General features: G+C 38.2%; 1 protein-coding gene across 1 annotated transcript; it reads right to left on the bottom strand.

The window, feature by feature from the left end:
• Positions 1 to 55: 55 nt before the first annotated feature.
• Positions 56 to 25,884, bottom strand: elovl6 (ELOVL fatty acid elongase 6). The gene is made up of 4 exons (XM_030145643.1): positions 25,629 to 25,884; positions 5,270 to 5,401; positions 4,011 to 4,162; positions 56 to 2,324 (listed from the first exon to the last, which is right to left on the bottom strand). Exons 1-4 carry the CDS (start codon positions 25,709 to 25,711, stop codon positions 1,882 to 1,884), a joined length of 810 nt encoding a protein of 269 aa, XP_030001503.1. The 5' UTR covers positions 25,712 to 25,884; the 3' UTR covers positions 56 to 1,881.

Below are 25,884 nucleotides of genomic sequence, written 5' to 3'. Positions count from 1 at the left end.
GATGAGAAGTAAGAACTATATGTTATCACAAAAAAGGAATGGTTCGTCAGGAAAGTGAAGCACAAATTCATGTTTTTTAATGAAAGAAATGCATTTACTTTAAACAATTTTTATTGCACATATGTTCCTCTAGGTGGAGACCAGGTACAGTTGATGTGAATACTTTTAAATGCTGATTCAATAGCAATGGTGGAAATTGGTTAAAATTTTCAACTCAATTAGTCAAATTACAAAAAAAGCCTGTTTTACGCAGTGACATACATTGGCTTTAGTACTTCACATGTAAACAGGTAGGGAAACATGGGAAATTTGACACTTTTGCAGTTATGCAACAATTTGTCCGACAAATTATTGCTGTAAAGATTGAACCTTCACTGAATCAAGCCTGCAAGCCCTTCCTCTCCTTTTCAGTGTTTGATTGTTAGCCATGAAAATGTGCAAAAGCAGATGCATGCAAGCGCACTCTCTATTTAAACAGTTCGACAAAATTTACTAGAATTGAAATTCACTTTCGGATCTGTCTAAATATTGCTGCTTGTAAATCTGCCAGGTAGTCCCAGGAATGGCTTTTCAGGTTCAGCACCAAAAAAATATATATATAATGTGTGAGCAATGTCAAGATGTTGCATCCAAGACAAAAATAAAAATAAAAACCACAGAATGTCACATTTTGCACTTTGTTCATACATTAAGTTTTTCAGCAACAATTTTTGACATTGATACAGTGCAAATGCACAATAGCACAACAGACACCATTAAGGATACATAGTATTTTTAAAATCAATACAGCAAATTTTGACAATTGCATGTTTGACTTTTTTTTTTTCTTTTGCTAAACATAAATGTTTGTCTCCCATTTAAGCTTTCAGTGTCCAACAGACTGATTCCTTCATTGGTAGGGACCCTTTGAGCATTTGGAAATCAATGGCAAGTCATTTTCCAAGTGTGGTTGGCAACATCTGCACGGTCATGACAGGCGGTGAAGCAGGGCACATTAAGCATCTGTTTCCCCATCAGGCCCATGAGCAGTGTGATCATCTGAGTCATGTTTGTCGTATCAACTTTAGTCATACTTTATACATCTATGCAGTCACACTGGATGATTTTCAGCTGTACTGTAAACCGGTGTTGATGTTAAACATGTCTACTTTGTCTTGATATGCATATTATATTAAGAAAGAGATAACCTAAGACCTGAGAAAATATCGCATTTTGCAATGTAAGACACAGAAGACAGTGCCGTTCACCCCATCAATTCATGTTAACCACCCGACACCCAGCAGCTTCATGCATTCCTCAGTATCTCAAACTTTTCCTTTGACAAAACAAAACAGCACACACTGACAGACAAACAAACATACACACGCCGACTCTATCCATCTTCATATGTACCAATACATTTCTTTTTTTCTTTTTTTTTTTCCTTCTTTTTTTTTTTTTTTTTTTTAAACACATGGTTGTGGGAGATGAAATTTTATAATCTGATGTTTCGGTTAAATTATCTTTTAAAAACTATTAACGGTGAATTCAAAAGTTTTAAAACACCAGATGAACAACTCGCAATGGCTTCTGATCACGGTGGTTCTGCTTCCTCAGTATCCCTCAACAGAGAAGTCACCCCCATCGAGGCATTTTAGATCTGCACGTTAGTAGCTCAAGCATAAACGTCAGCCATCTTCTCCACCCTCCCACCCCCACCCCCACTCCCACTCCCCCAACCTCTGCACCACATCTCCACCGTCAGTCTTTCTTTCCAGGCAACCCTCACCCAACCCTAAACGATTCTCTCAAGTCATTGGTCCCTGCTCTCAATTTCCGACTCCCTTTTCTTCATCATTTCCCTTCTTCCAATAATTATGGCGTTTCTTTGTTTTTTTTTTTTTAGTCTGCCTTCTTACTGACAGCCGCAGCTGCTAATTTAGACTTGCCGATGTAGGCCTCGAAGAAGAACTGAACGAAGAGCACAAAGTAGCTGAGGTACATGAGGGATGACCACACAATGTTCTGCATGTGGGATGGACACTCCTGGCCCTGCTGCATCCACGAATACACCAGGTAGTTGACCACGCAGCCCATCAGCATCTGGGTGATCTGGGTCAGTGTGATGAACATGGCGAACTTGCGTGACACCTTGAAGCCAGCCGCCCGCAAGGCATAGTAAGAGTACATGACGGCGTGGACCAGGTAGTTCATGGTCATGAACCACCCGCCACCGGCCACCATGTCTTTGTAGGAGTACCAGGAGTAGAGCAGCACGGTGATGTGGTGGTACCAGTGGAGGAAGATGAGCTTCTGTTTTCTCAGAACGATGAAGAGCGTGTCGCCTGTGGGTACAATAGAGGAGGTTGTTAGTGGAAGTAGGGTGTGATGGGTCATTTATCTGAGTAAAAGGAAGGGAAAAGGAAAAGGAGGAGGAAACAAAGATATTTGACCCCTTGAAAATGGCTGGGATTCAAGTTACTCCCAAATATGCAAAAAATACGAGACATAATCAAGACTCTCAGCACACAGAGAGGTGCTATAATTACTATATATACTGTACTAATTACTATAATTTACTGTCCATATTACAAAAAAATTCAGTTTTATTTTGCGCATTACAGTTTATTGTTGCACCTTACTGTTTTATTGCCCAAATTTTCTACCATTTTTACCTCCGCCAAGGAGGTTATGTTTTTGCCAGGGTTTGTTTGTTTGTCTGTTTGTTTGTTTGTCTGTCCGTTAGCGTGCAACATAACTCAAAAAGTTATGGACAGATTTGGATGAAATTTTCAGGGTTTGTTGGAAATGGGATAAGGAAGAAATGATTAAATTTTGGTGGTGATCGGGGTTGGGGGGGCCCACGGGGGGGGCCACTGATCAGCCTTGGCGGAGGTCTGCGCTCTCTGAGTGCCTCTAGTTGTTTTTATTATACTTGTAATTTATTATGTATAGAGTGTTTGCATTTGTATTCTATTTTAATCTTATATTCTATTTTTACTGTTTGTCATGCTGCTGCTGCACTACACTATCTATCTATCTATCTATCTATCTATCTATCTATCTATCTATCTATCTATCTATCTATCTATCTATCTATCTATCTATCTATCTATCTATCTATCTATCAAAAAAAAAAAAAAACTCCAATAGTAGGCTACAAAATACCGAAAAAAACAAAAGTGTCAGTTGTACTAACATCACCTATGCACTTACTGCTGTATTATAATGCTAATGAATGAAGTAATTTAGGATGTTATTACTTATTTTATGTGTATTATCTTTGCATTCCTCCCTGCCAAATGATGTACAAAAAGGAAGGTACAATTCTGTAGAAAATTGAAAAAGTACCCATAATTCTACTATTGTGTATTTATAGTTTAAATTCATGACCTTAACAGTCATAATATGATTTTTATACCATGTCTTACGGTAGAAGAATACAAAACTGTATGCCGGTATGGAAATATTTCTGTAAAATCTCATGGGTAAAGACAGAGTGACTGTGCACTTTTTGGTTTCCAGGTTGAACAGTTATGTTCCTGCTGGTTTGGACAACAACCAGAAAAAGAGATGATAAACAGTCAACGTCTGTCACCTTCCCTTCCCACTGAGAGAAACAACTGTTCTGAATGAAGCCTGGAGTTCATGGAAAATAATATCCCAGACTGACACAGGTAATACCACAAAGCCAAAGACGCATCTTTAAGAAAATATAATGTCCAGTGTCAACAAATAGATCTCTGGTTGTGGACTGCTAATTACTAATGCTATGTAATGTGTGGGTGTAGCCTTAATTTTTAAAATGTTTCTAATTTTATGAACGCTGGCACTTTATATCTTACCCAGGGACAACAGTTGAAAAATGTTTTTTTTTTTGCTAATACTGGCACATTTACAGAAATGTTCATTTATGTGTACTGTCCCTGCTAAATAAACAAACAAATAAATAAATAAATACATTTAGATGGACAGTCTAATGCATGGAAAACAATATACTGTATTCTAGTACATAAGAAGTCTCGACTTACCCAGCTCTGGTGCTTTACTGAGTACAAAAGCATACGCCCAGAACTTGCTGACTGGGCCGTTGTAGAAGCTCTGGTCACAAACTGACTGTTTAAGCCCTTTCGTCATCAGGATGTACGTCATGTAACTCCCCGTACGGATGGCACCAAATATACTAGAGAGAGTAAATATCGATATAACAAACTGTTACAGCAGGGATGTGTGTCATCGATATGCTGAGCAATCTGAGTACATTTATTTATTAAATGTCCACTGACTAGATGCACTATACTGGCAATTTTCCACTACATGGTACTAGCTTGACTTCTTGTGTAAAATTGGGACAGTACATTTTTGGTATTACTGCTGTTGAAGCACTACGAAAAGGTGACATGACATTCACTGGAGAAAACTGATTGTCAGAGAAAACTATCACTAGAAACACATCAATGTTCTGCATTGTTTGTAAAAAACCTAAGCTACTGTAATCTCACTGTAGCCTTTACACATGAATACTTGTTATTTTATATCACTGATTACACTGGTCTACAACAGTAAGTTCAAAAACAACAGTAGTGCTCACCAAATATGGGTGACTAATGAATAAAAATTGAATTGAAGTGTTCACTGGCTCCTTTTCAATAGACAGTATTGGGTCAAAATGTGAAATTCAATGAATTAATGAGTGAATGGGTTTTAGTGAAAAGGAATTTATGTCTCTGAGCTCCAGTTCAAGAGCAAAACACTGTCTGCACATTAAAATACATTCATGTTTTAGATGCCTTCTAGGGTAAGAGTAAGTAATAGACCTACGTATAGCCGTAAGTTACAAAGCTTCATTGTACGTCTCGAAAACATTATCCAACTAGCATTTTTGTCATTTGTTTTCTGGTCCATGTTGTCAAAGTATGCAAGATGTAGCACATTTTAGCACTGAAGATTATTTCCAAGTAACTGTACACTGATTATATGTTATATGGTAATCTGTAAAAGCAGGCTACAATCTGCAGTACAAATCTGACTATTGAACCAGGTACCAAAAGTGAATGGAGTTGAGTTGGGGTGACTAGAGCCCATAACCAAGCTGTGGAAAAGGGCCATATGTTCCCGCAAACTGAGGGAACGTCTTGCTTTAACAGTACCTCACATCTACAGCAGAGAAACTAGGAAAATACAATTTCATAGACAGACAAACAGATAGCAGACAACTGTACAGACAGGACTACAGTACATATACACAGATGTATATTTGCTGCTGTTATTAATGTCAAAGCTTTCTCACCTGAATACAGCAAGTGTGAGAGACCATAGCACCAGTGGTTTCCTCAACTCAAATTTCTCCCTCTGTTTCATAACATGGCGGCCTCCCAGGATACAGGCAGCGTAAAGTGCAGAGAAGAGAAAGGACTTCTTCCTGTAAACGCGAAAAAGAAAGACTGTCATAACTAAATGCACACTTTAAACTGATAACATCAACAGGTTTAGTATATTTAAGGTGTTCTTCATCCAAGATGTTCTTCATCTCTCATCCAAGAGACTTCTTCAGTTCTGAACTGAAGAAGTCTCTTGGATGAGAGACGAAACGTTTTCAAAAGAGCTAAACCAGTCCAGTTGAACAGAGAAGAACTACCAAGAAGAGCGATGACCTGGGCAAATGAGAACCTACACAGACATAAAGACCCAAACATCCACAATCTACCAAAATCATCTACTGATATAAACTGTGTAATCCATGTTGATCCACTAATCCTATTAATCCATGTAAATAATCGGTGTAAAACACAGTTTGCCGTCTTTCCATGGTCGTCAGATATGACCCATTTGGACGTTCAGAGGCTCAGTAGTGAACCTGAAAACACTCATCTTCTACAACATTGATTCACCAGTAAAACCCATGGAACTAGACCAATGATAGTGGATGGAGATGCTGGGTTTAAGTTCAGTTAATGATATATTTTGCTGAAAAAGTCCCTTTTTCTTCAGTTTTCTCTATTTTTGATTCATTAACCCTCAACTTTAATCTGACTTTTTATGAACATCTACATGATCAGTAAATTAAATGTTGAAAAATCCCTTATTTTCACAGAAAATACAGAAGATAGTATTACAATAAATGGTGATAAACCATTTAAGGAAGGTTAAATTAAGGGAAAAATTCATTTGGGAACTACCACAAATGTTACACTGGGTCTTTATAGGTTAAGGTGGAGTTTTTCTTTTTGCAACTTGCCTCAAGAACATTTTAGTGCTAGTTTCTATATTTCTGGTCTTGAAGCACAAAAACTCCTCTCCAAGTTCTCCCCCTTAATCATCAAAACTCTATAAAGAACAAAAGCCTGTTTATAAAACACACATAACAGCCAAAATGACTTCACATGCTGCACCTGAGGAAATTATTTAATGATTTGTGTCCAGCTCCAACTGTCGCCGAATGCTTAGCTTTCAGTTTACTTCTCGTCAGCTCCAACTCTGACTGTCCTGTGATGCTTGTTTGCTTTAATTGCCTTGTCAGAGATCACTGCTGTGCCACATAAAGTAGAGGACTTGTGCTGAAACACCACCTGGCACAACAAAATCTAAAGAAAACCATTTCCCAATGCTCAGCATAATTAAAAAACGCAGGTGGTCTGACTTGACAGATTGGATGCTGAATAGGACCAACAGAAGATTGTAGGATGCTGTCTAAAACTAGAACAGCAAAAAAAAAAAAAAACAGTTTGGTCTATTGGACAGACAGGAAAGTAACTGTTAGGTAATGCAGTGCACATAACAATGGAAAAATGTAGTTATGTGGGTGAGGATACAGCAGAACTCAATGACCAGAACCTGAAGGGTGAGTGTATATATGTAAGGTGATGTTGAAGGTATGTAGAGCAACATTTTTGGCAAGAAGCCTGAAGAGCAAAAAAACCCTGGAGCAAAATACAAGGCATTCTAGGAGCTGTGGGACTCTCAGCCTTAGGGATAATGGATTGCATAAAACTGGCCCAAGGACCTGTTCCACTACTGCTATTCCAAGGTCAGAACAAAGAAAATGGATATAGTATTTCCCAGCAGAGAGTGGACAATTTAACAATTAATAATAAAATATAAAGCTTCAATATATACAAAATGGAGGTTATGGTATGGTGATGTGTTTCATTGTCCTTACAAACAAACTGTATGTCTTAATGTTGGAATTATGATTGTATTATACAGTAAAAAAAAAAAACAATAAACTTGTTAAATTATCTTTAAACAGTTTGCTACTAAATCATTGGGCAAGAAAAATGGAAATCATGATGTCAACCTGAGACTACCCCTGTTATAAAAGTAATCTTGCAGCATGTCAATGAAGATACACATAAAACTGCAAAATGACATTGTTATATCATGGCAAATGCATTTATTCTGCCTCACTGTAATTTTTTACAAAGATATGTATGTATAAGTAAGTCATGTTTGGCTGAACATCAGTGATAATGCAACAGATTAGCTCAGGAAACTTCACTTTGTTTCTATGCTTCAAATAAAAGATATTCTATTTACAAAGTAAAACATTAATCGCAATTTGAAGCTTGCACTATTACACCAGCAACCCTCTGTGTATCAATGGAGATCTTATCATAACCGTATCATAACAGCGTCAGTTGTTATAATAACGGACCTCATTGTGTGTCAGTGTGGGTGAAGGATGCCACCTCTTCATGCCTGAAGGAAGCCCACAAACAAATTTAGGCCACCTCCACCAAACAAAGGACAAAGCAGTCGAGTCAAAGTCAGAAGGAGCTGCTTTCACAGAATGACAACGGGCTCAGACTGCAGAATGACATCACTGTTTCTCAACTCGGCACGAAGGAGGGGAGAACAGAGCAACATACAAAGCAATGTGGCCTACATAGGAAAGATGGGAGGATTGCAGAGGAACAAGCATCTCAGCATTCCCATCTGAGCATGTCTTGGCTGAGGTCAAAAGTCAAAGTGATTTATAGCCTTCTGTAGGCTTTGACTTGGTAGTGTGCAGTGTCTAATGAGATCCTGAACAGATATCAAATCTGCACAGTCGGAAGCACAGGCCATGGATAAGTCAATCTAGTCTGGTCAATCCTCAGCAATATAATCAAAATTGTTCACAGTTAAATGCCACAACACTATTTCTTTTGAGCTTAAAGGTCAATGTGTTCTCCTGAGTGACAGTTACAGAAACCAGATGAATATCTGCAGTTTTAAGCTACTCTATATTGAACAGAACATCTCCCAGAACACGGCAAACACTTGCTCAACAGTGGACAATTTCACCAATCTGAAGTAGAATAAAACAGTCAGACACTGTTATCACTGCAACATTCTGGTGTTTGTTAGGTTCAGCAGAAAAGACAGTACACTGGTGCATCACTGCCCTTTTCTGGCCTGAAACATGTTTAAGCATGTTGTAGGACTGCAATAAATCATTAATTCCACCGTTCATTCATGTGCTGATTATGTTCTCTGTTAAATGATACAAAACATAACAAAATGGTGCTAAAGGGATATCCTCAAATGTCTCGTTTGATCCAAAACCAAATGACTAATAAGTTCACTGTTAGAAAATATTACATGTAAGAAGCCAGAATCACATAATTACATTTTTCCTTTTTTTTTTCTAAAACATTCATTAAAACTTTTTGATTATCAAAAAAGATTTAATGATTAATGGTCAACTACTCAGCAATAATCATTAGGCTAGACCAGGCATGTGGGTGCTATATAAATATTTATATTATATACACATTTGATATTTTGATGGAGGAATTTAATGCTGCGATACTTATGAATGTCATTTTACAGCCCAGCCTTAAAAATCACCAAAAATAATTATCCAGTATTACATATAAACATGAAACTGTGTCATATTCTGATCCCAGCTATTCCTACTTACTGTTAGGGTTATCCAATTCTCTAATTTTTAATAAATAATGTGATTTTCAATGATCCAAGTCAAGATTGCAGGAGTGGACAATTTTCTTTTCCCATTTTCCATTTTCTCAACAAGCCAAAGGTTAAGATGCACAGGTCCCACTGTGGTAAGTTTAGAAGACGGATTACACTGCTGTCAGAAATAAATAATACAGGGTAAAGAAACCCAAGGGCATGGTCAAAGCTGACAAGTTGGTCGGGTGGTGGGGGGAGGTGCTGCTGTTGTTGTCTTTGCAAAGGCTCTGCCAGCTGCAGCCAAGCTATGTCTGCAGCCACAGGAATCTATTTGAGACATCAGTGTGAATTCACATCATCCCTTTATGCTTCATGGTGTCTCTAAAGCTCTACTCAACAGTCACTCCTTAGATTTAAACATGATCATTCAAACAGAAATTAAAGCTGCAGAAACAAGTTGAACTGCACAAAATAGTATTACTTTAGATTAGACTTTATTGATTTTTATAATAAAGTAAATGTAGTAATAATAAAGTAATCAAATAGCATGTCTAATCTATAGGGAAAAAAAACTCTGCAGTTCTCTGAGATTCAACATTAACTGATCATTACCAAACTAATATGTCTGAGATGTTTAGTTTTTTGTCATTAAATCCATTTTTCCTCAAGTTTTGGAATAAATATTGCACTACACTACTTGATAAATAAGACAAGCATACCCCATTTCTGCTAGGGATGTCTCAATCCAATATAAAGATCAGTATTGGCTGCCGATCTAGCATATTTTAGAAGATCGGATCAGATTTAGTCACAAGATTGGGCCAATCCAGGCCCAGTTCGGGGGTGTGTGGTTAAACAAATGTCCTGCCCCCTTAAATTAAAGTTTCCGAAAATAGAGAAAAGCTGCACAACAGCGAGACGCTTACAGGAATTAGTAATGTATCTACAAGTTTCACTTTCACTTTAAGATCTGTGCATACTCATTATGAGGTACATATGGTAGTGATGTGCAAGTCGGGTTTTTTTCAACCGGCGAGGCCTTTGTGGAATTACTTGACCCGACCCAACCCGCAGCATAAATAAAGTGACATTCTTTTGACCCACCCCAACCCGACCCGCAAGAAACCCACTGATCCGTGCATCACTAATGTATGGCACAGAACGCATCCCCATATAATACCTGGACGGACCTGTCCATAGATTGGCTACAGCAGTGTCAAACATAAGGCCCACAGGTCAAAACCAGCCTGCCAAAGGTTCTAATTTGGCCCACAATATGAACTTGGAAAGTGCAAAAATTATACAAAAGTTATTAAGAGTCAAAGTTGTCATACTTGTTTTAGTTCAGGTTCCACATTCAGCCCAATTGTGATCTCAAGTAAAATAATAGCATAATAACCTATAAATAATTACTACAAATTGAAATCAAAATTTCATTGTAAAAAGTCTGTATCGGATCGGTATTGGCAAGACTAATCCTCCCCCAAAAAAAATCTGACCAGAAGCAAAAAAAATCCAAATCGGGACATTAATAATTCCTACTACAAGTTTCTTGCAAAAATCACAGATGCTATCTTTAATGCATTTTATAATTTAAACACATAAGACATTCTGTGTGTGTGCGTGTGTGTGTGTGTGTGTGTGTGTGTGCGTGTGGGTTTATACAACAGTCTAGAATGTCAGAAACTTCCATAAATCTGGTGTGATTTTATTTCCTTGGACTCAACTGTAAAATATAAAGATTTACACATAAAACACACTGCAACAAGCCCTCCTGATTCTGCCTATAGACAATATACTACATTATAGGGGGTGTGGCAAAAGGCATGATTCGGCTGTTTGTTGATGTGGGCCAAGGCAGCATAATTGGAAAACTACAACGTCAGAGCTCTTTTGGGGAGAATCAGCATGGAGTAATAACAGAATCAGCAGTGATGTCTTGCTTGCTGCAGTGTTTGGAAACAGCCCTTTTCAACCAACTGTGTTTCGCTCCAAATAACAGTAAGCAGCAGCAGTGGTTTTATATGAAAAAGATGCAAATAATCTGATGCAAGTGTTCAGTAAGTGTTTATGTGCTGTAATAAACTGTACTGTTCTTCCATAGGTTTAGCGATGTGAAGGAAATTGTTGCATTAATAATGTTAGAACTTGCTTTCACTTTGATTTTCTTTGATTTTTTTACTTTGATTTTCTTAAATTTCTCTCTGCAGAAAAATGTAATCATTAAAATTATAATTGCAATGAAAACTCTGTCTTCTAATCCATCATCAGATTTACAGCTGTTTTCATATTGCTGAATGGAAATTATTTGAGCAATTGCAAAAAATTATTACAACAATCAATATGGCGATTACGTCATAATTTCGTCAGGCATTTGTAAAACATATTCAGTAAGTTGTACCGCCTTGACAATAACACATGAAATACAAATATACCGAAAAGTAGGGGTATGCAATATGACGATATTAGATTGTGAAGGATTACAATGTATTGACAATCCGACAAAGCAGAAAGATCGTGGAATCGGGGGGTGGGGTGTTATACGGGAGTGCGTTTCGTGCCACATGTACCCCATAATGAGTACGCGCAGTGAAAGTGAAACTTAAAATGGCAGGGCAAGTCTATCTTAAATCAAGTCTATAACTTAAGACTTGGCCCCCACAGAATCGGGCTTACTTGACTCCGTGGACGTCCGCACACATCAACCTGTTTTTGAGCAAAACCTCAAATGACTCCGCGTTGCTCACAGTACACACACTACAGTATGCCCGATGTGAGTCCTCCACATACAGGTACGTCGCGTTATACTCTTAGTATAACGTATGTCAACACTACAAACCTGTTAATCAGCTGAAGAGACCGCATCCAAATAGTATGAGAGTCAAACTGAACTAGAAGACCAGCCACACCACAGCCAGAGGCAACAAGTAGAGTTAAGCAAAAGCAAACAACTTTAACGGAAGCATTCCGTAAACACACTCTAGGAGAAGAGGAGCAAGTTCATTCCACATTTATCTTTTTTTTTTGAGTGCCTGGATTATTATTCTTCTCATCTTGGACTTCTTCCTCCATCCAAGACCACCCAATACACTGATTACCAGTTGAAAAACCAGAGCTACAGCCACCTGTTGGGAAAATTGCACAAGCTAAATTAAAAATGTTCTGGAAGGTTCTTTGGGCTAAATTATTTTTTTTGTTTTAGGACTGTTTTACATAGGGAAATTGTTTGGTTGCACTGTTCAGAAACTTGCAAATTAGTCTCAAGGATCAGTGTAAAGAATCGTGATAAAATCGAGATCATGATTTTATTTTTTAAAAATCATGATACAATATTTTTGCTATATCGCCCACCCCTACCTAAAAGTAATCATGTAGGCAGGTACAGAATCTCTTTAACATTTCATTCTCTCTTGTCATTGTCACTGAGTGAGAATGTGGGCGAGACGCTGGGTGGCGGCCCGGTTTGCACTGTTGCCAAATCATGCTGAATACCTGAGATATCTATCCAAAGAACATAAAGTTAAAGAGCCAACAAAACAAAAATCCAATCTGCAATGCACCTCTCAAATCTACAAGTCTCCACACCAAATGTCAACATCAGAGCACAGATAGTGCTTTGTTTAAACTGCGCTGATAAAAACAAACAGGACTCAAACAGAAGGAAACATCATAAAAATACAAACCATAAAGTAATAAGTCTCAATACGGGCTTCACATACTTTGAGGGGAAATCACAAAAGACCTGGGCAATCATTAACTGTGACTTCAGGAATATGTGTGTCTGTATGTAGCCAGTATATGAAGAGGAAAGTGTTAGATTAGACATATTCTAAGTGCTCAGTGCACCTAGGCTGAAGTAACAGAAAAAAACTGCATGCTTTTCTCTACTCCTGTAGCCAGAATATACCATACTAGCTGAAAATACAGATTTGTAGAAGTGCAAATCACCTGTTATTGACAAAACTGGATTTGTAAGTTGACAATATCAAATATTTATGGGGGCAGGAAATGGTGTAAGCAGTATGATCCAAGAAGCCTTGCATCATTAATGTTTTGGTGCATTAATGTTACTGGTCAACCAAGTGTGGTTCATTTCTTACAAACACTACTGGATGCACATGCATTTCTACGGGAAATACTGCTTTGGTTTCCAGTCACAAGACTGTAGACAAGTGTTATAATCAGTGCAAAGCAGCGTATTTAGAGTTAGAGGCACAAGTTTGGATCATGATGATCCCAGATGAGCATCCTATGATGGTGAGCAAAGAAACACAAACACCTTTTGGACTAAAATATCTCCATGTCATCATTTTATCATATTTAGATCATACAGATTTTGAGATATTTAGTGTGTTCATTTTTTAGTTATAGCCATATTTTGTCAAATCACTATAATGTTGTTTCACTTTTGACTGCATTCAAATTAGTCAAAAACTAACATTTGTACCAAAGATGATGAAATTTCCTCAAGGCTTTCAAAAGACAGGCAAAAACAAATACACTATGGTAAACACGTAAAGCCTCCAGCCACAGCTGTTGCTGGAACTGAGGCATGAGCACCACCACAACAGCCTAAGCCCTCCAGAAAACCAAGGGAAACCCCAGCAGTGTTGTGTAAAGCTGCTGGACAACCTGCTGTGGAACTGGGATTTGCATTAGCTGGTCCAGATTTGACCCACTACGTAATCCTGAGTTTGCAGTGTAAGGATGAGTCTGCAGGCCTGTGACAGTGACAGCATGGTGGTGTCTAAATGTCTCACCAGAGTGGTGTTCAGGGTCACGTGCATATCCAATAGCATGCAAAACAAATCTGTGAACGTGGATGGAAGCATGCAAACACACACACACACTATCATTCAGTTCTGGATGTGTGACTGGTCGTTTGAACCATTGTATGAATCTAAAACAAATGGAATCAGAGTCACTGTGTCAACAGTGGACAAGCACCAAACTACAAAATAAGAACAGAAGGAAATACATACAAGACCTAGTTATTACAGAATGACCTGTCAACCAGGAAGCATCCATATATAATCCAATAAGTAACACACCCACAAGGCCGAGCTGCACACAATCTCTTGTCAGCTGTAAATGACCAGGATTATATCAGTATCAGTCACTGGTTTAACTCATTGGTATCTGATGGTCAACTTGAATGACCAATTCATCTATTAAGGAAATAGAAAAGTACTTTTGTTGAGTGTTAATGATTTCAGCCTGTTAAGTGCTTAAGAACATCTTGAGTCATGCTTATTTTAAGCAGTGAGACAAATAGCTTGCAGGAAGATTGCATTGCATTGCACTCAGTGGTGATGTAAGCACAATGTGCTCTCAACTTGCTACCAAAATGTATCTTAATGATACCTTGGTGTGCTGCAGAGTATATCTAATTATGCTTGTAAAGCAAAGGATCTTGTATAAAAAATATGGTTTCCTTTTGAAAGATTATGTACGAAAAACTGCTAAAATGTATAGGCTATAGATCATGTATTCCTAAAGACTGGATCACAGGAGATACAATTTAGGTCAATGAATATGCAGAAGAACATTATAGTCTTCTATAGTCTTACTCAACATTTATAAGTGCATTATAAACAGTTTCCCCTATTATCTCACTACATTCTGCTGCCCTTTTTGCCTTCACTTCAGTGTATCTATGCATCTCTTTTATAATGATCTCTTGTAAATGGCTGGTTTGTGTTTGGAGAGCCCAAATCCTGCCCCTGGGATCTGACTTTGGAAAAAAAAAGTGTATTACTAGCCACTTTTACACAGAAATCCCGGGAAAAAGGTGAGATGGTGATCCCACCTTTTTGCCGCCATTGATCAATTTACACAGCCAGGCCAAAGGAGTAACAGAGGTGAGACAGGCTGGACTTTTTCACAGCAGACCTGCATTCCAGAATCAAAGGGGCAGTGACGCAGCACAGCGTAGCGTATAGTGTAACGTATAACTTGAGCGTCGGAAACACCCCAAGCCCCAAGCATAGCATAGCATAGCTAACCTCTCCAGGGTCTTTCACCATTCCACAAATGTTGGCATGGATAGAGTCCTCCGCCTGAAGTGACAACAGCTCGCAGATATTGGCTTCTCCCCAGTTCAACATCTTTCTGGTCAATATGTTTGTTTACTGTACAAGGCCCGCGCTCATTTTTAAATCCTTCCGGCCAATCAAAACATCACACCTTGGTTGCAGAATGAGAAGTGTTTCTTTTACATAGCATTCCAGATTATGATTTACATAGCATTCCAGATCTTGATTTCACCTTTATCACGGCTCTGTTACTACCTCCAGAGGCGTGATAGAGGTGGAACCAAATGATCCATCCCACCATCTCGTTTACACAGACATCCTTCCGGAATAAAGGTGTAATATTCCCGGAACAGAAGTGCTGTGTAAAAGGGGCTATAGTTAGTAGTGAGAGAAATGCGATTCTTGATCCCATGTGAATTATGCCATCATTTGCGCTAGTTCAGACTGTGAAAATATATAAAAAGAAAGATTACACACCAAAAAGTAGCAGAAGTGCTACTTTCCATGATCTGTTCAGAGTCACTGAAGGTGTCTCTGCAGCTTCAATGTGACCAGACTGTAGTGATTTTCATCTCTGTTAATGCTTTTTTATGCCTTGCTCTTGAAGACTGAAATAAAATGTTGCTGATTTATTATGAAAGATGCAGTACATTCAGCTGTTTAACATAAACTAGATGTTGGTTTTCTCAACTTGTAACATTATCTTTCACATTGACAAACATATGTGTAAATGATGGGAATTCAAATGGGATCAAAAATGTATTTCTTTCACCATTTACTGCAGCTCATATTTTTCCTGAGATTAGTTCTTGTCAACACATGTAAATAACCGGTGTGAAATGCAGTTTGTCATCAGGATACCTACAGGTTTCTACAAGTTGAATTTAAGACTGTAAGACCTTTTCAAGACTATTTAGAATAGAATTTAACGCCTGTTTCACATCCTATTTCATGGCCATACTGGCCTCGAATGTTGGAAAATGTATTTATTTACTCCAACTCCTTGATTACCACCATTCCAAGGTCATTTCTCACCAGGGGCTGCAAAGTTAGTGATAATTGGTTCCTAATTTCAATATAAATTGTCAGGTGGAACTGAGTCGACTAACAATACTTTCTTTGCAGCTTGGACATTTAACAGACACATTTAAACACAATACAGCCAACAAATATATGGCAACATAACTTAAGACCTACCATATCAAATTTAATACCGTTTACAGACTTCTTTAAGGTATTAAATGCAAAATTGTAAATTCAAGACTTTTAAGACCCTGTGGGAACCCTGTGTCATATTTTCATGGTCATCAGATGTGAGCCATTTGGACGATCAGAGGCTCCATAGTGAACATGGAAACACCGTCATCTTCTACAACACTGATTCATCAGTAAAACCCATGGAGTTTGATAAATGACAGTGGATGGAGACATTCGTTTCATGTTCAGTTAATGATATATTTTGCTGAAAAAGTCACTTTTCTTCTGTTTTGATATATTTTTTAAATGTACACAGATTCAGCGAACATCTACATGAGCAGTGATTTCAATATCAGAAAATACATGATTTACTTGTTTTTTATGCAAAATGCACAGGATAATTTTACAGTAAATGGTGATAAATCACTTTAGAATGGATTTTTCAGAGAAAAATTAATTTGGAAGCCGACACAAAAGTAGCTCTGGGTTTTTAAGGGTTAAAGGAATGCATGCAAAACTGAAGCAAAGTCAGTAGTTTTTGCAACAAATAATCCAATGTCAACAGTCGCTGACAGATGGATGACACTTGAAACACAGCAACACTTCAGGCAGACCTTAACTCTTACAGAACCCGCCCATATATTCATATCTCAGGCCTCACCAGTCACGAGAAGAAGGGCATCAAAGCAAACATTAAGCCTCGGGTGAGCTCTTGGTTATCGTGGTCAGGAATGATCAGCATCACCGTGAGATGCTCTCCTTAAAATGTCAGCAGTATGTCAACCCATCACTCCTTAGATTTAGTCATAAAACCACTAAGAGGAAGTAGCTTTAGTGGTGTGATGTATACATATATATATAATCCGATTTAGTCACAAGTAATACTGCTCTTTGAAACATCTTTGGGATTTGTTATCACAACTGATTTAGTCTACAGTTTTAAAAAAAGCTTGACTAGTCTGCATTAAAGTCAGCCCAACAGAGAATGTCATGGTAAATAAACGTAACCTCATTTCTTACTACCAAAAATTGCAACTATTTCTTTACGCCTTCAGAAGAAGCACATTTACTTGTCTTATCTAGTCAACAGCAGGGCTCAAGAACTCTCAAAACAAAAGGCTGAAGGCTCTTGGACGAAATAAGTAACATGAAACGAGGGAAAGAAGAGAGAAGAGACTCATCTCCCCAACTGATCAAGTCCCGAAGGAATCTGACCCTCCAGACTCCAGAATGAGCCATGGTACTTCTGAATCAAAAAGCAAGTGATTAAAAGTGGTGATAATAAATACAACAGGGTCATTGTTGGTTAAGGTATTGCTGTATCTCTCAAAGGGGAACAATACATTTAATAGTGTAAAAAAAGTAGGGCAACTGAATCCTAAAAATACTGAGAATAAACATAAAATAACCATGAAAAACAGACCCAAGTCTCTTTGTTCAGTCCCAATGCAGCGTTTCAGGGCTTTACATCCCCTATTATCAATCCAGGGTGAAAATCATTAGAGATTTAGTATAAGTACAGCAAGCCACAGGGATGGTTTTTACCCCAGAGGCTTTTCAGAAACTGAAAACACAGATTCCAAGCAACCTGCACGGTAATGAGAAATGATGACGTCTGTGGGAGTTAACAGAGTGAGTCAGCAAGTTGAAGATGTGTGTTTAACAGAATGTAACAACTGACTCTCTGACAAGCAATACCATAATCTAATCTATCATCAGCACATTTACATCATCACATAAAAGTGCAAGAAATGTCTTCCTGTCAGAAAAAGAAGCAGAAATGCAAAATCTAAACATTCATCAACCATAAAAAAAGCAGCCATTGCTTTATTGTAGGGCACAGTTGTATAGTACAATAACCTGATATTGCATTAGTATTTTGTGATTTTGGAAACACTGTCACTTTTATAACAAAGCTGCAGCACAATGAGGACATCTTAAAGGAAAAAACCTTACCCTGAACACATTTAGTGCTTTATTACCCCCCCCCCCCAAAGGGAGGGCAAGGGGTATTGTTTTTGGTTCAGTTTGTTTGTTTCTTTATGTGTTAACAGTCTAGCAGCAAAACTATTGGTTGAATTCATACCAAATTGGGTTTATAGATTGCCAGTGACCCAGAATAGATCTCATTACATTTTGGGGAAAATAGGTCAAAGTTCAAATTTTAACCCCCCCCCCCCCATTTACTTATAATGGGTGAAATTTCAAATGTCTGTAGCAGCAAAACTGTTGGTTGAATTCATACCAATTTGGGATTATAGATTGCCAGTAACCCAGAATAGATGTGGTTACAGTTTGGGAAAAGTAGGTCAAAGTTCAAATTTTTTTTTATCTTTTTCTTTTCTCCCATTTACTTCTAATGGGTGGAATTTCAAATGTCTATAAAAACATATATTTTGTTTCAATTTACTTCAGATTTGGCGCATATATAGAGGCAAAAGATATGCTGACATCACCACAGGCAAAGATACAATGACTTCAGCTGGAATTGATGCCAAAATACAATACAATACATGCGAGGGGCGGGGTTTGTTGTGCTTGGCACCATTTGTTTTCAAAAGCAATAAGATCATAAATGCAAATTTGGTGTATTTTATTGTAACTTCGGACATCAGCCATCACACGTGCAAAATAATTCATCATTAAGTAACACTTGTCTGAGAAAAAAAGAAGATAAAATGCATTTAAATTAGGAGAAAATGTACTTTTAAGAAAAGGAATGAAAGGACTGAAAGTAGATGATATTGTGAAATAGCTGGACAATAAAAAAAAAAAAGCAGCACCACTATCCTTCCGTCAGAGTAGTTTTACAAGTGCACCTCGACTAAAATGCCTCAAAAGGAAATGCAACATTAAACAGGAAAGTAAGCAGTTAATGTCTACAGCCGAGCAAGGCTTTTTAGATAAACCCAACTGAATGGTGCGAGATGAATGAAGTGATTTGGACTGCCAGGGGTCTTACAGTGGTGACAGTAAGGAGGCACAGATTAAATTTCAGCTGATGTTTCAGGTTTTTGTCTGAAGTGCAAAGAGGCTGCACTCTGCACATGAAGCTCAGTTACCAGGCTCTGCATGATAACAGTGTTCCTGAAATAAAATAAACTAAAAGGCAGCGACTACAGTAGTATCTAAAACCAAGACTTTTTCCCTACTCTCCTTATTTTCCATTTATAAAGCACTGTACAACAATCTGTGCAACCCTATCAACTCCTGTAGTGTTTATTGTACTTGTTCAGTTTTTTGGGGCACTGTTAAATCTGAGAAACAGAGAAAACCTGTACTATGAGTACATTCTTCCGGCGTTACAAAGCCATCAACCTGCTTCTAAACAAACTTGTGTGTATGTTGTAAGAGAGGAAAGGGATGGTATTGATTTGTAACTAACAACATGTCCTCTAGCCCCTTTTCCTCTTCCTTGTCTTCTGTCTCCACATCTATCCCCTAATTGTCTTGGGAAGTCTGGTTCACAATAACCCTCAGCTCTTCTGCACTGAACTGCGAGCTGCCTTTGTTGAGGGAATGCATTAGATCGGTGTACCAGTCTCCATTCATGCCTGCAAAACAATGGCATATATACACAGCATGTACAGCATCAGTAGATGTATCTGTTGTGAAATACATTCATTCCTCTGGGCTGGACAGAAAGTTGTCTTGTGTAGCTTTGCATCTTTCACCTCTCAAAGTGCAGAGAAGTGAAAGCACCTCAGGTAATGCACAGAATAGTACATACACTCAATGAATGATACATGAGAATATGTTGTGGTAGGGATGTCAAACTCATTTTCTTTTAGGAGCCATTGGGCTGGACTAGTAAAACAACAGCATAATAGCATATTAGTAATGACAAGTCCAAATTTTTCTCTTTGTTTTAGTGCGAAAAAATAACTTCTTTACAAACTATCCAAACAAAAACTGTGTGAATAACCTGAAAAGTGAAACTTCTTATAAAAAATAAGTGTAATTTTAACAATCTTATGTCTCAGCTTGTCTCATTTGTACATGTGCATTACAGATTGGATCTATAAATGCACGAAACATTTGATAATATTTGGTAAAATAATATTGTTAAAATTGCTCGCAATTTACTTTAGACATTTCAGGTTGTTCATACTTGTTCAGGTTTGTCACATTTTATTGTTAAAGGATGGTTTGTTAACGTACATATTTTCAGAATTTAATGGGTTGGGGGTTTTTTTTGCACTAAATCAAAAGAGAAACATTTGGTGTTGTCATTACTTATAGGCATGATGTCATAGAATTTTTTTCACATTAAACCATGAAGAACATTTGGAGTCATTATGTATAGGTTATTATGCTATTATTTTACTTGAGATCACATTGGTCTGTACATGGCCCCTGAACTAAAAACAACTTCAACACCCTCGATTTTTAATATCTTCAGTGTAATTTTGCACTTTGTAAATTCATTCCACGGGCCAGACTGGACCCTTTGTTGGCCAGTTTTGGCCCACGGACCGTGTGTTTGACACCCCTGTGTTATGAGCCCCTTTCACACAGCACTTCTAGGAATATTTAACATCTGTGTTAACGAAAAGGTGGGATCATTTGGCCCCACCTCTGTCACGGCTCTGTAATGCCTCTGAAGGTAGTAGCAGAGCCATGATAAAGGAGGAACCATGATTCCGGAACACTATGTAAAAGCAGCACCTCCTGTTCCGCAACTAAGGTGTGACGTTTTGATAACGTATTGTGTGTGTGACCCCTGTGCTGGGGGGGGCTTTAAAAATGAGCGCGGGCCGTGTACAGTAAACAAACATATCAACGCAACCAGAAGGATGTCGAACTGAGGAGATACCGAGGTCAACATCGCTGTGCTCTGTTCATCCTCCATTGTTGTTTTGAGCGTCAACACCGCTATGCTTGGAGTATTTCAGACACGCAAGTTATACATCACTCCTTTGGTGTGGCTGTGCAAATCGGTCAATGGTGGTGAAAGGTGGGATCACCATCTCACCTTTTTTCCGGGAACTCTGTGTAAAAGTGGTTATGGTCTTAGAACCTGAGACAAACTATGGCATTAGGTCTGACTTGTTTGATCAAGTGATGACGTGTGTCCTTCTGACAGTGAGGTATTTCTGCTAGGACTAGACATTATAATTTAGTCTTATCTAAGAAAAACAAATTTAAGAGTGATAACCAGTTAAGATAAGCTAACGAAACTAATGTAGAGTAAAGGTACCTTCAGAACCTCAGCTACCTCCACACTTACTAGCTAATGGCTTGTGGTGTCATATATAACCCCTGCTTTCAATTACTTAAATAACTTTCACACACAACTTAACTCAACTAGTGACTGATAATGCTATATTTCAGATATACACCTTGAGTTTACTTTACCTTTAGGGTCCAAATTTATTTCCTAAATGAAAGGCAGGCATTGCTAGCATGTTGCAATTCTACCCTTAAATTTCCAGTGTAACTAGGTTTTTAGCCCAAAAAAATAACAATTTTCCTTTTAGAACATTGTAATTCAAGTGGTCTGAGAGGAATCAAGACTCAACCAGCTTCTATGGACACATGTTCAGAAAATCTAATCTGTTACATAGACTTTAGTACCTCACAAGTTTTCAGACAGGTAGGACAGGTCGGGGTTAAATACATTTTCGAAGGCTGTAATTACTGATGGCTGTTCAGATTTCCTCCGGCTCAACTCTACTGCTTCAAAAGCTTCACGAGAAAAGTGAGTGTTTTCAATTCCAGCACTTTTTCCTGCTACTTTTAACTGGCTGCTCTTTCTGTCACGGTTTAAAGGTAAAAGACAGACTGCAACATTATCACATAGGCTGTTAAAACTGCAGAAGTTATCTACATTTAAAAAAAAAAAAAAAAAAAAAACAGTTCATTCACAGCACATGAGCACTGTCGTATTCTAAGATAATAGAATATTCCCACAAAAAAAAACAGACATAAAAACTAAGCTAAAACCCATGTCTCCCAGAAATGAATTTCCTGCTTGACCAGAGATAAAGTTGCTTTCCTGATGTGCATTTCATTAACCCTTGTGTGGGGTTCAGATTTTGGTTATTCAGCCAGTGTTCGTGGGTGTGGTGGACCCACTGCATTTGTGGGCTTTTAATTCAACGTAATCAAACAATTTTATGCTAAAATACTTAACAGATGTTTCCTTCATCCCAATTCCAAGCAACATAAAAAGCAGTATATGTTTAACTGACTTGTTGTTTGACTTTTGCCTTTGTTACATCACATTTATGAATTACAGTGCTACTCATTTCTACTTTGTTTTTTTAATAAAATGTAATACAATCAAGATATGAGATACTAAAAATAATCATAAACAAATAATTACTCATCATTTTTCTTTCAGTAAAAAATGAAAATGGGTCCCACAGATCCAAACACCATACAAGGGTTAAGGCTTACTGAACGACTCAAACACATAGGCTGAAGTACATACAGGCTTGTTTTTCATGAAGCAATTTCCCTTTCCCCCTTAAGTCATAAAAACATGTCACATTTAGTTACTATCTGTACATTAGAAGTGCAATACATGTCTTATCAAATCCCATTTTCTCTGTTCTTCACCCCTACTGGCCATGTGCACTGGTCCAGTCTGACATCCTCCACTACTGGAGCAGGGGAGAGAAGTCAGCACAGACCAGCTGCAATCTGATTGGCTGAGCCTCTGTCAGCAGACATCAGAAGATGAATATGATTGGTTGGTTGTCAGTACTAGGGTATGGACAGCTCCTACACACTGCTCTGATGTCTGACACACACACACACACACACACACTCACATACAGTGACTAAAAGTGAAACTGTTTTGAGGTTGCTTGATACTTTATTTGATTCTAACTGGAATAAATAAAATTTTTCTGAGTCTGATTCTTTTGTGCAGGGTGTTGCGCCACATTACAAGAAGACACGAGACATGAACACCCCCGTTCACTGGGTGCTGCTTTCAGATTGTCTTTTTTACAACCACACTGCCACTGAATGCTTAATGAAGCCTAAGCTAACTTTACGCATGACTCATTCTGTTTTGCCAAGATCCAATTCTTGTGCAACCTGGCATGGACCTGGACCATAATGACCCTCTGAGGAGTTCACACAAAGGATGCTACATGGCTGTGCACATGACCTACATAGAAAGCATCAACACAGATACAAATGGAATAGTGGTTGTGCCAACTCCAGTGACAGCAGTGGTCAACTCAGTCAAATCTTGCAACATGTGCAAAGCTTAAGGGCACCGCCTTAGGTAAATATTTACATATCTTAATTTAGTTTTCAGCTTAAAGCAGGTTAGTCATGTTTTCATCCTGTAACTGAAATTTAACAAGGACATTTCCTTGAGAGTTTGTGTAATTGAATAAGGTAGACTTAACAGAATATAATGCATTCCTACCTGACAACATGCTACACTCTTATGATGTCATTATCATAGTTAAAACAGCAGATGAGCCCAGGCTGTCTTCTTAAAGCAGCATATGACATTCATCACCAATTTTTCATCACATCTGTAAAACCCAAGTGATAGCCTATGCATCATGAATCCAATAGTCTTCCTGTCATTATGCGTCTGAATCACTTCCCTCATGGTGAACAACTTCGAAGTGTACTCCCTCAAAAGCCAAACTGATATGTCACTCAGGCCTTTTGGGAAATTTTGTTATGAAGTGCATTGTGGGGATGGGCATTCCATGCAGCCACAGTATGGCCGCAGCCGCAACAAACACAGAAACAGCTTCATTGCTTCTTGCTGCTGCGGCTGCTTGGAATTCCAAAAAGGCCTGAATGACAGTTTGGTTTGGGTTTGGTTAGTACACAAATGGACTGCTTGTGATGGAGTCAACTTTGAAGTTGTTCACCGTGAGGGAAGTAATTCAGGTGCATAATCAGGAAAGACTAATGGATTCATGATACTTAGGCTATCACTCGGGTTTTACAGATTTGATGAAAAATTGGTGACAAACACTCATACACTGCTTTAAGAAATAAAATGACAATGCTACTGGTGAGGATGCAGTTTGCTCCTCTATGTCCAGACTGATCCATTGACTATCTACATCATTGGTGTCAAACATATGGCTCATGGGCCAAAACTGGCACTCCAAAGGGTTCGATCTGGCCAGTGGGATAAATTTGTAAAGTGCAAAAATTACATAGAAGACAGTGACAGTCAAGGGGGTCACTAGTCGCTTTTCCATTGACCCTCAAATTGCACGAATATAACTTGCGCATAAAAATTTACCAAATGGAAAATGACAATTTCGCCAAAACTCTCATTTTTTGATTAAGTTTTTGCACTGGCAAGAGGTGGTTTTTCGAGCAAATGTTAGATCACTCAAAACTGCAATGGAAAGACCTTTTTCCGCAACTGGAGTCACCTGAATAAAAAAAAAAAAAATGGATGTTGACAGATGTTACAACAAGCGTAGAAGAAGAGTTCTAAAAGAAACATGGCATGGTATGTGTAGACACACCAGGAAACTGAATCTTTTTTTTAAATTTAGTACAGGACAGAGGGGTAATATATAACAATAATGAATATATCTGTAAATCATTATGATATTTACATTGGTCGCCATGTTTACGGAATTACTTCTCGTGTCATCTTGCAATAATAAATAAACAAATCATCGCATTTGTGATTTAATGGAAAAACCAACAATACACACATCTGTTTTTTTGACATTTAATAAATATCGGTAAAGTTTTGCGCAGATGTCCAATGAATCTTAAAATTAAATGGTATATTTTTCAGTTCTAGATGCATGTTACTAAATGTTATGCTGCTTTATAGATCCACTGGGATCTGTAAATTGTAATGCATAAGTGTAATCGATAAACTGAGGAATAACACTGTTAAAATTGCACTTATTTTCTTAAGAAATGTCTGGTTGCTCATAGATGTAAGTATAGTTTGTAAAGGTAAACATTTCCATACAGTAATTTCACTTTTTTTGCACAAAAACCATGAAAATATTTTGAGTCATCAATATTAGTTTAAGTTTTATGTTATTATTTTACTGATCACATTGTGCTGTATGTGAACCCCTGGAGTAAAATGACATTGACATCCGTGATGTACATGGATGAAGCATCTGGAGCCACCAATGACCTTTTACAGTGGTGTCGCTGTAACTAATGCCAGGGGAATGAATGACACTAAATCAAGGACAAATCCTTTCAGCTGAAGATGAATAATGCAATAGTCTGGTTCCATTCACTGGGTTCAGACAGGTTGGTCATTGTAGACGGCTGAAACAAAAAAGGCCTGTGGAAATGTGATTTTTTTTTTTTTTTTTTTTTTTTTTTCCTGTGGCACAACCTGCAGTTTGTCGATGATGACAGAGAGCTTGATATAATAGGATACGGCGAGGTTTAATCCCGGTGAGCATGGCTGATGCATGTGCACCGTTAAAACCTGCACATCACGTTAAGCACGTACACATGACGTTGGATTTGTAATGGAAAACGTTTTTGGGCTATATTAAAACCGACACTGATGCCGCCGTGTCCGTGTGTTCTTACCAGTTCTCCTGCATCCATCGGATCGCTTCGTCTTCGTTGAATTGTCGCTCGAATTCGTACTCCTGCAGAGCCAGCACCGACATGACGACTGCGTGCGTTCGCTGCTAAAACAAGACGTTTTTCGGCCGAGGTGGTGTTTGTTTGGTTGGTGGTTTTGCTGTCGGTGGTGTTTATTCTGTTTCCTCGCAGCCTTTGACTCGCATCGCTCGTGCTGCTGTCAGAGCCTCGCGGGTATGCGCGAGAAGCAGGGCAGGCT

This window comes from Sphaeramia orbicularis, chromosome 10 (assembly GCF_902148855.1).
Source record: "Sphaeramia orbicularis chromosome 10, fSphaOr1.1, whole genome shotgun sequence".
In the NCBI taxonomy this organism is placed as follows: domain Eukaryota; kingdom Metazoa; phylum Chordata; class Actinopteri; order Kurtiformes; family Apogonidae; genus Sphaeramia; species Sphaeramia orbicularis.
The sequence above is the reverse complement of the archived record's forward strand: the minus strand, read 5'-3'. Positions and strand labels throughout refer to the sequence as shown.

Excerpts from the sequence above, each read along its gene's own strand:
- elovl6 (XM_030145643.1), bottom strand. The coding sequence starts at position 25,711 with ATGTCGGTGCTGGCTCTGCAGGAGTACGAATTCGAGCGACAATTCAAC. Across the intron at positions 5,402-25,628 it reads CGATGGATGCAGGAGAACTG|GAAGAAGTCCTTTCTCTTCT; the intron begins GTAAGAACACAC and ends TCGCGTTTACAG. Across the intron at positions 4,163-5,269 it reads CTCACACTTGCTGTATTCAG|TATATTTGGTGCCATCCGTA; the intron begins GTGAGAAAGCTT and ends TACTCTCTCTAG.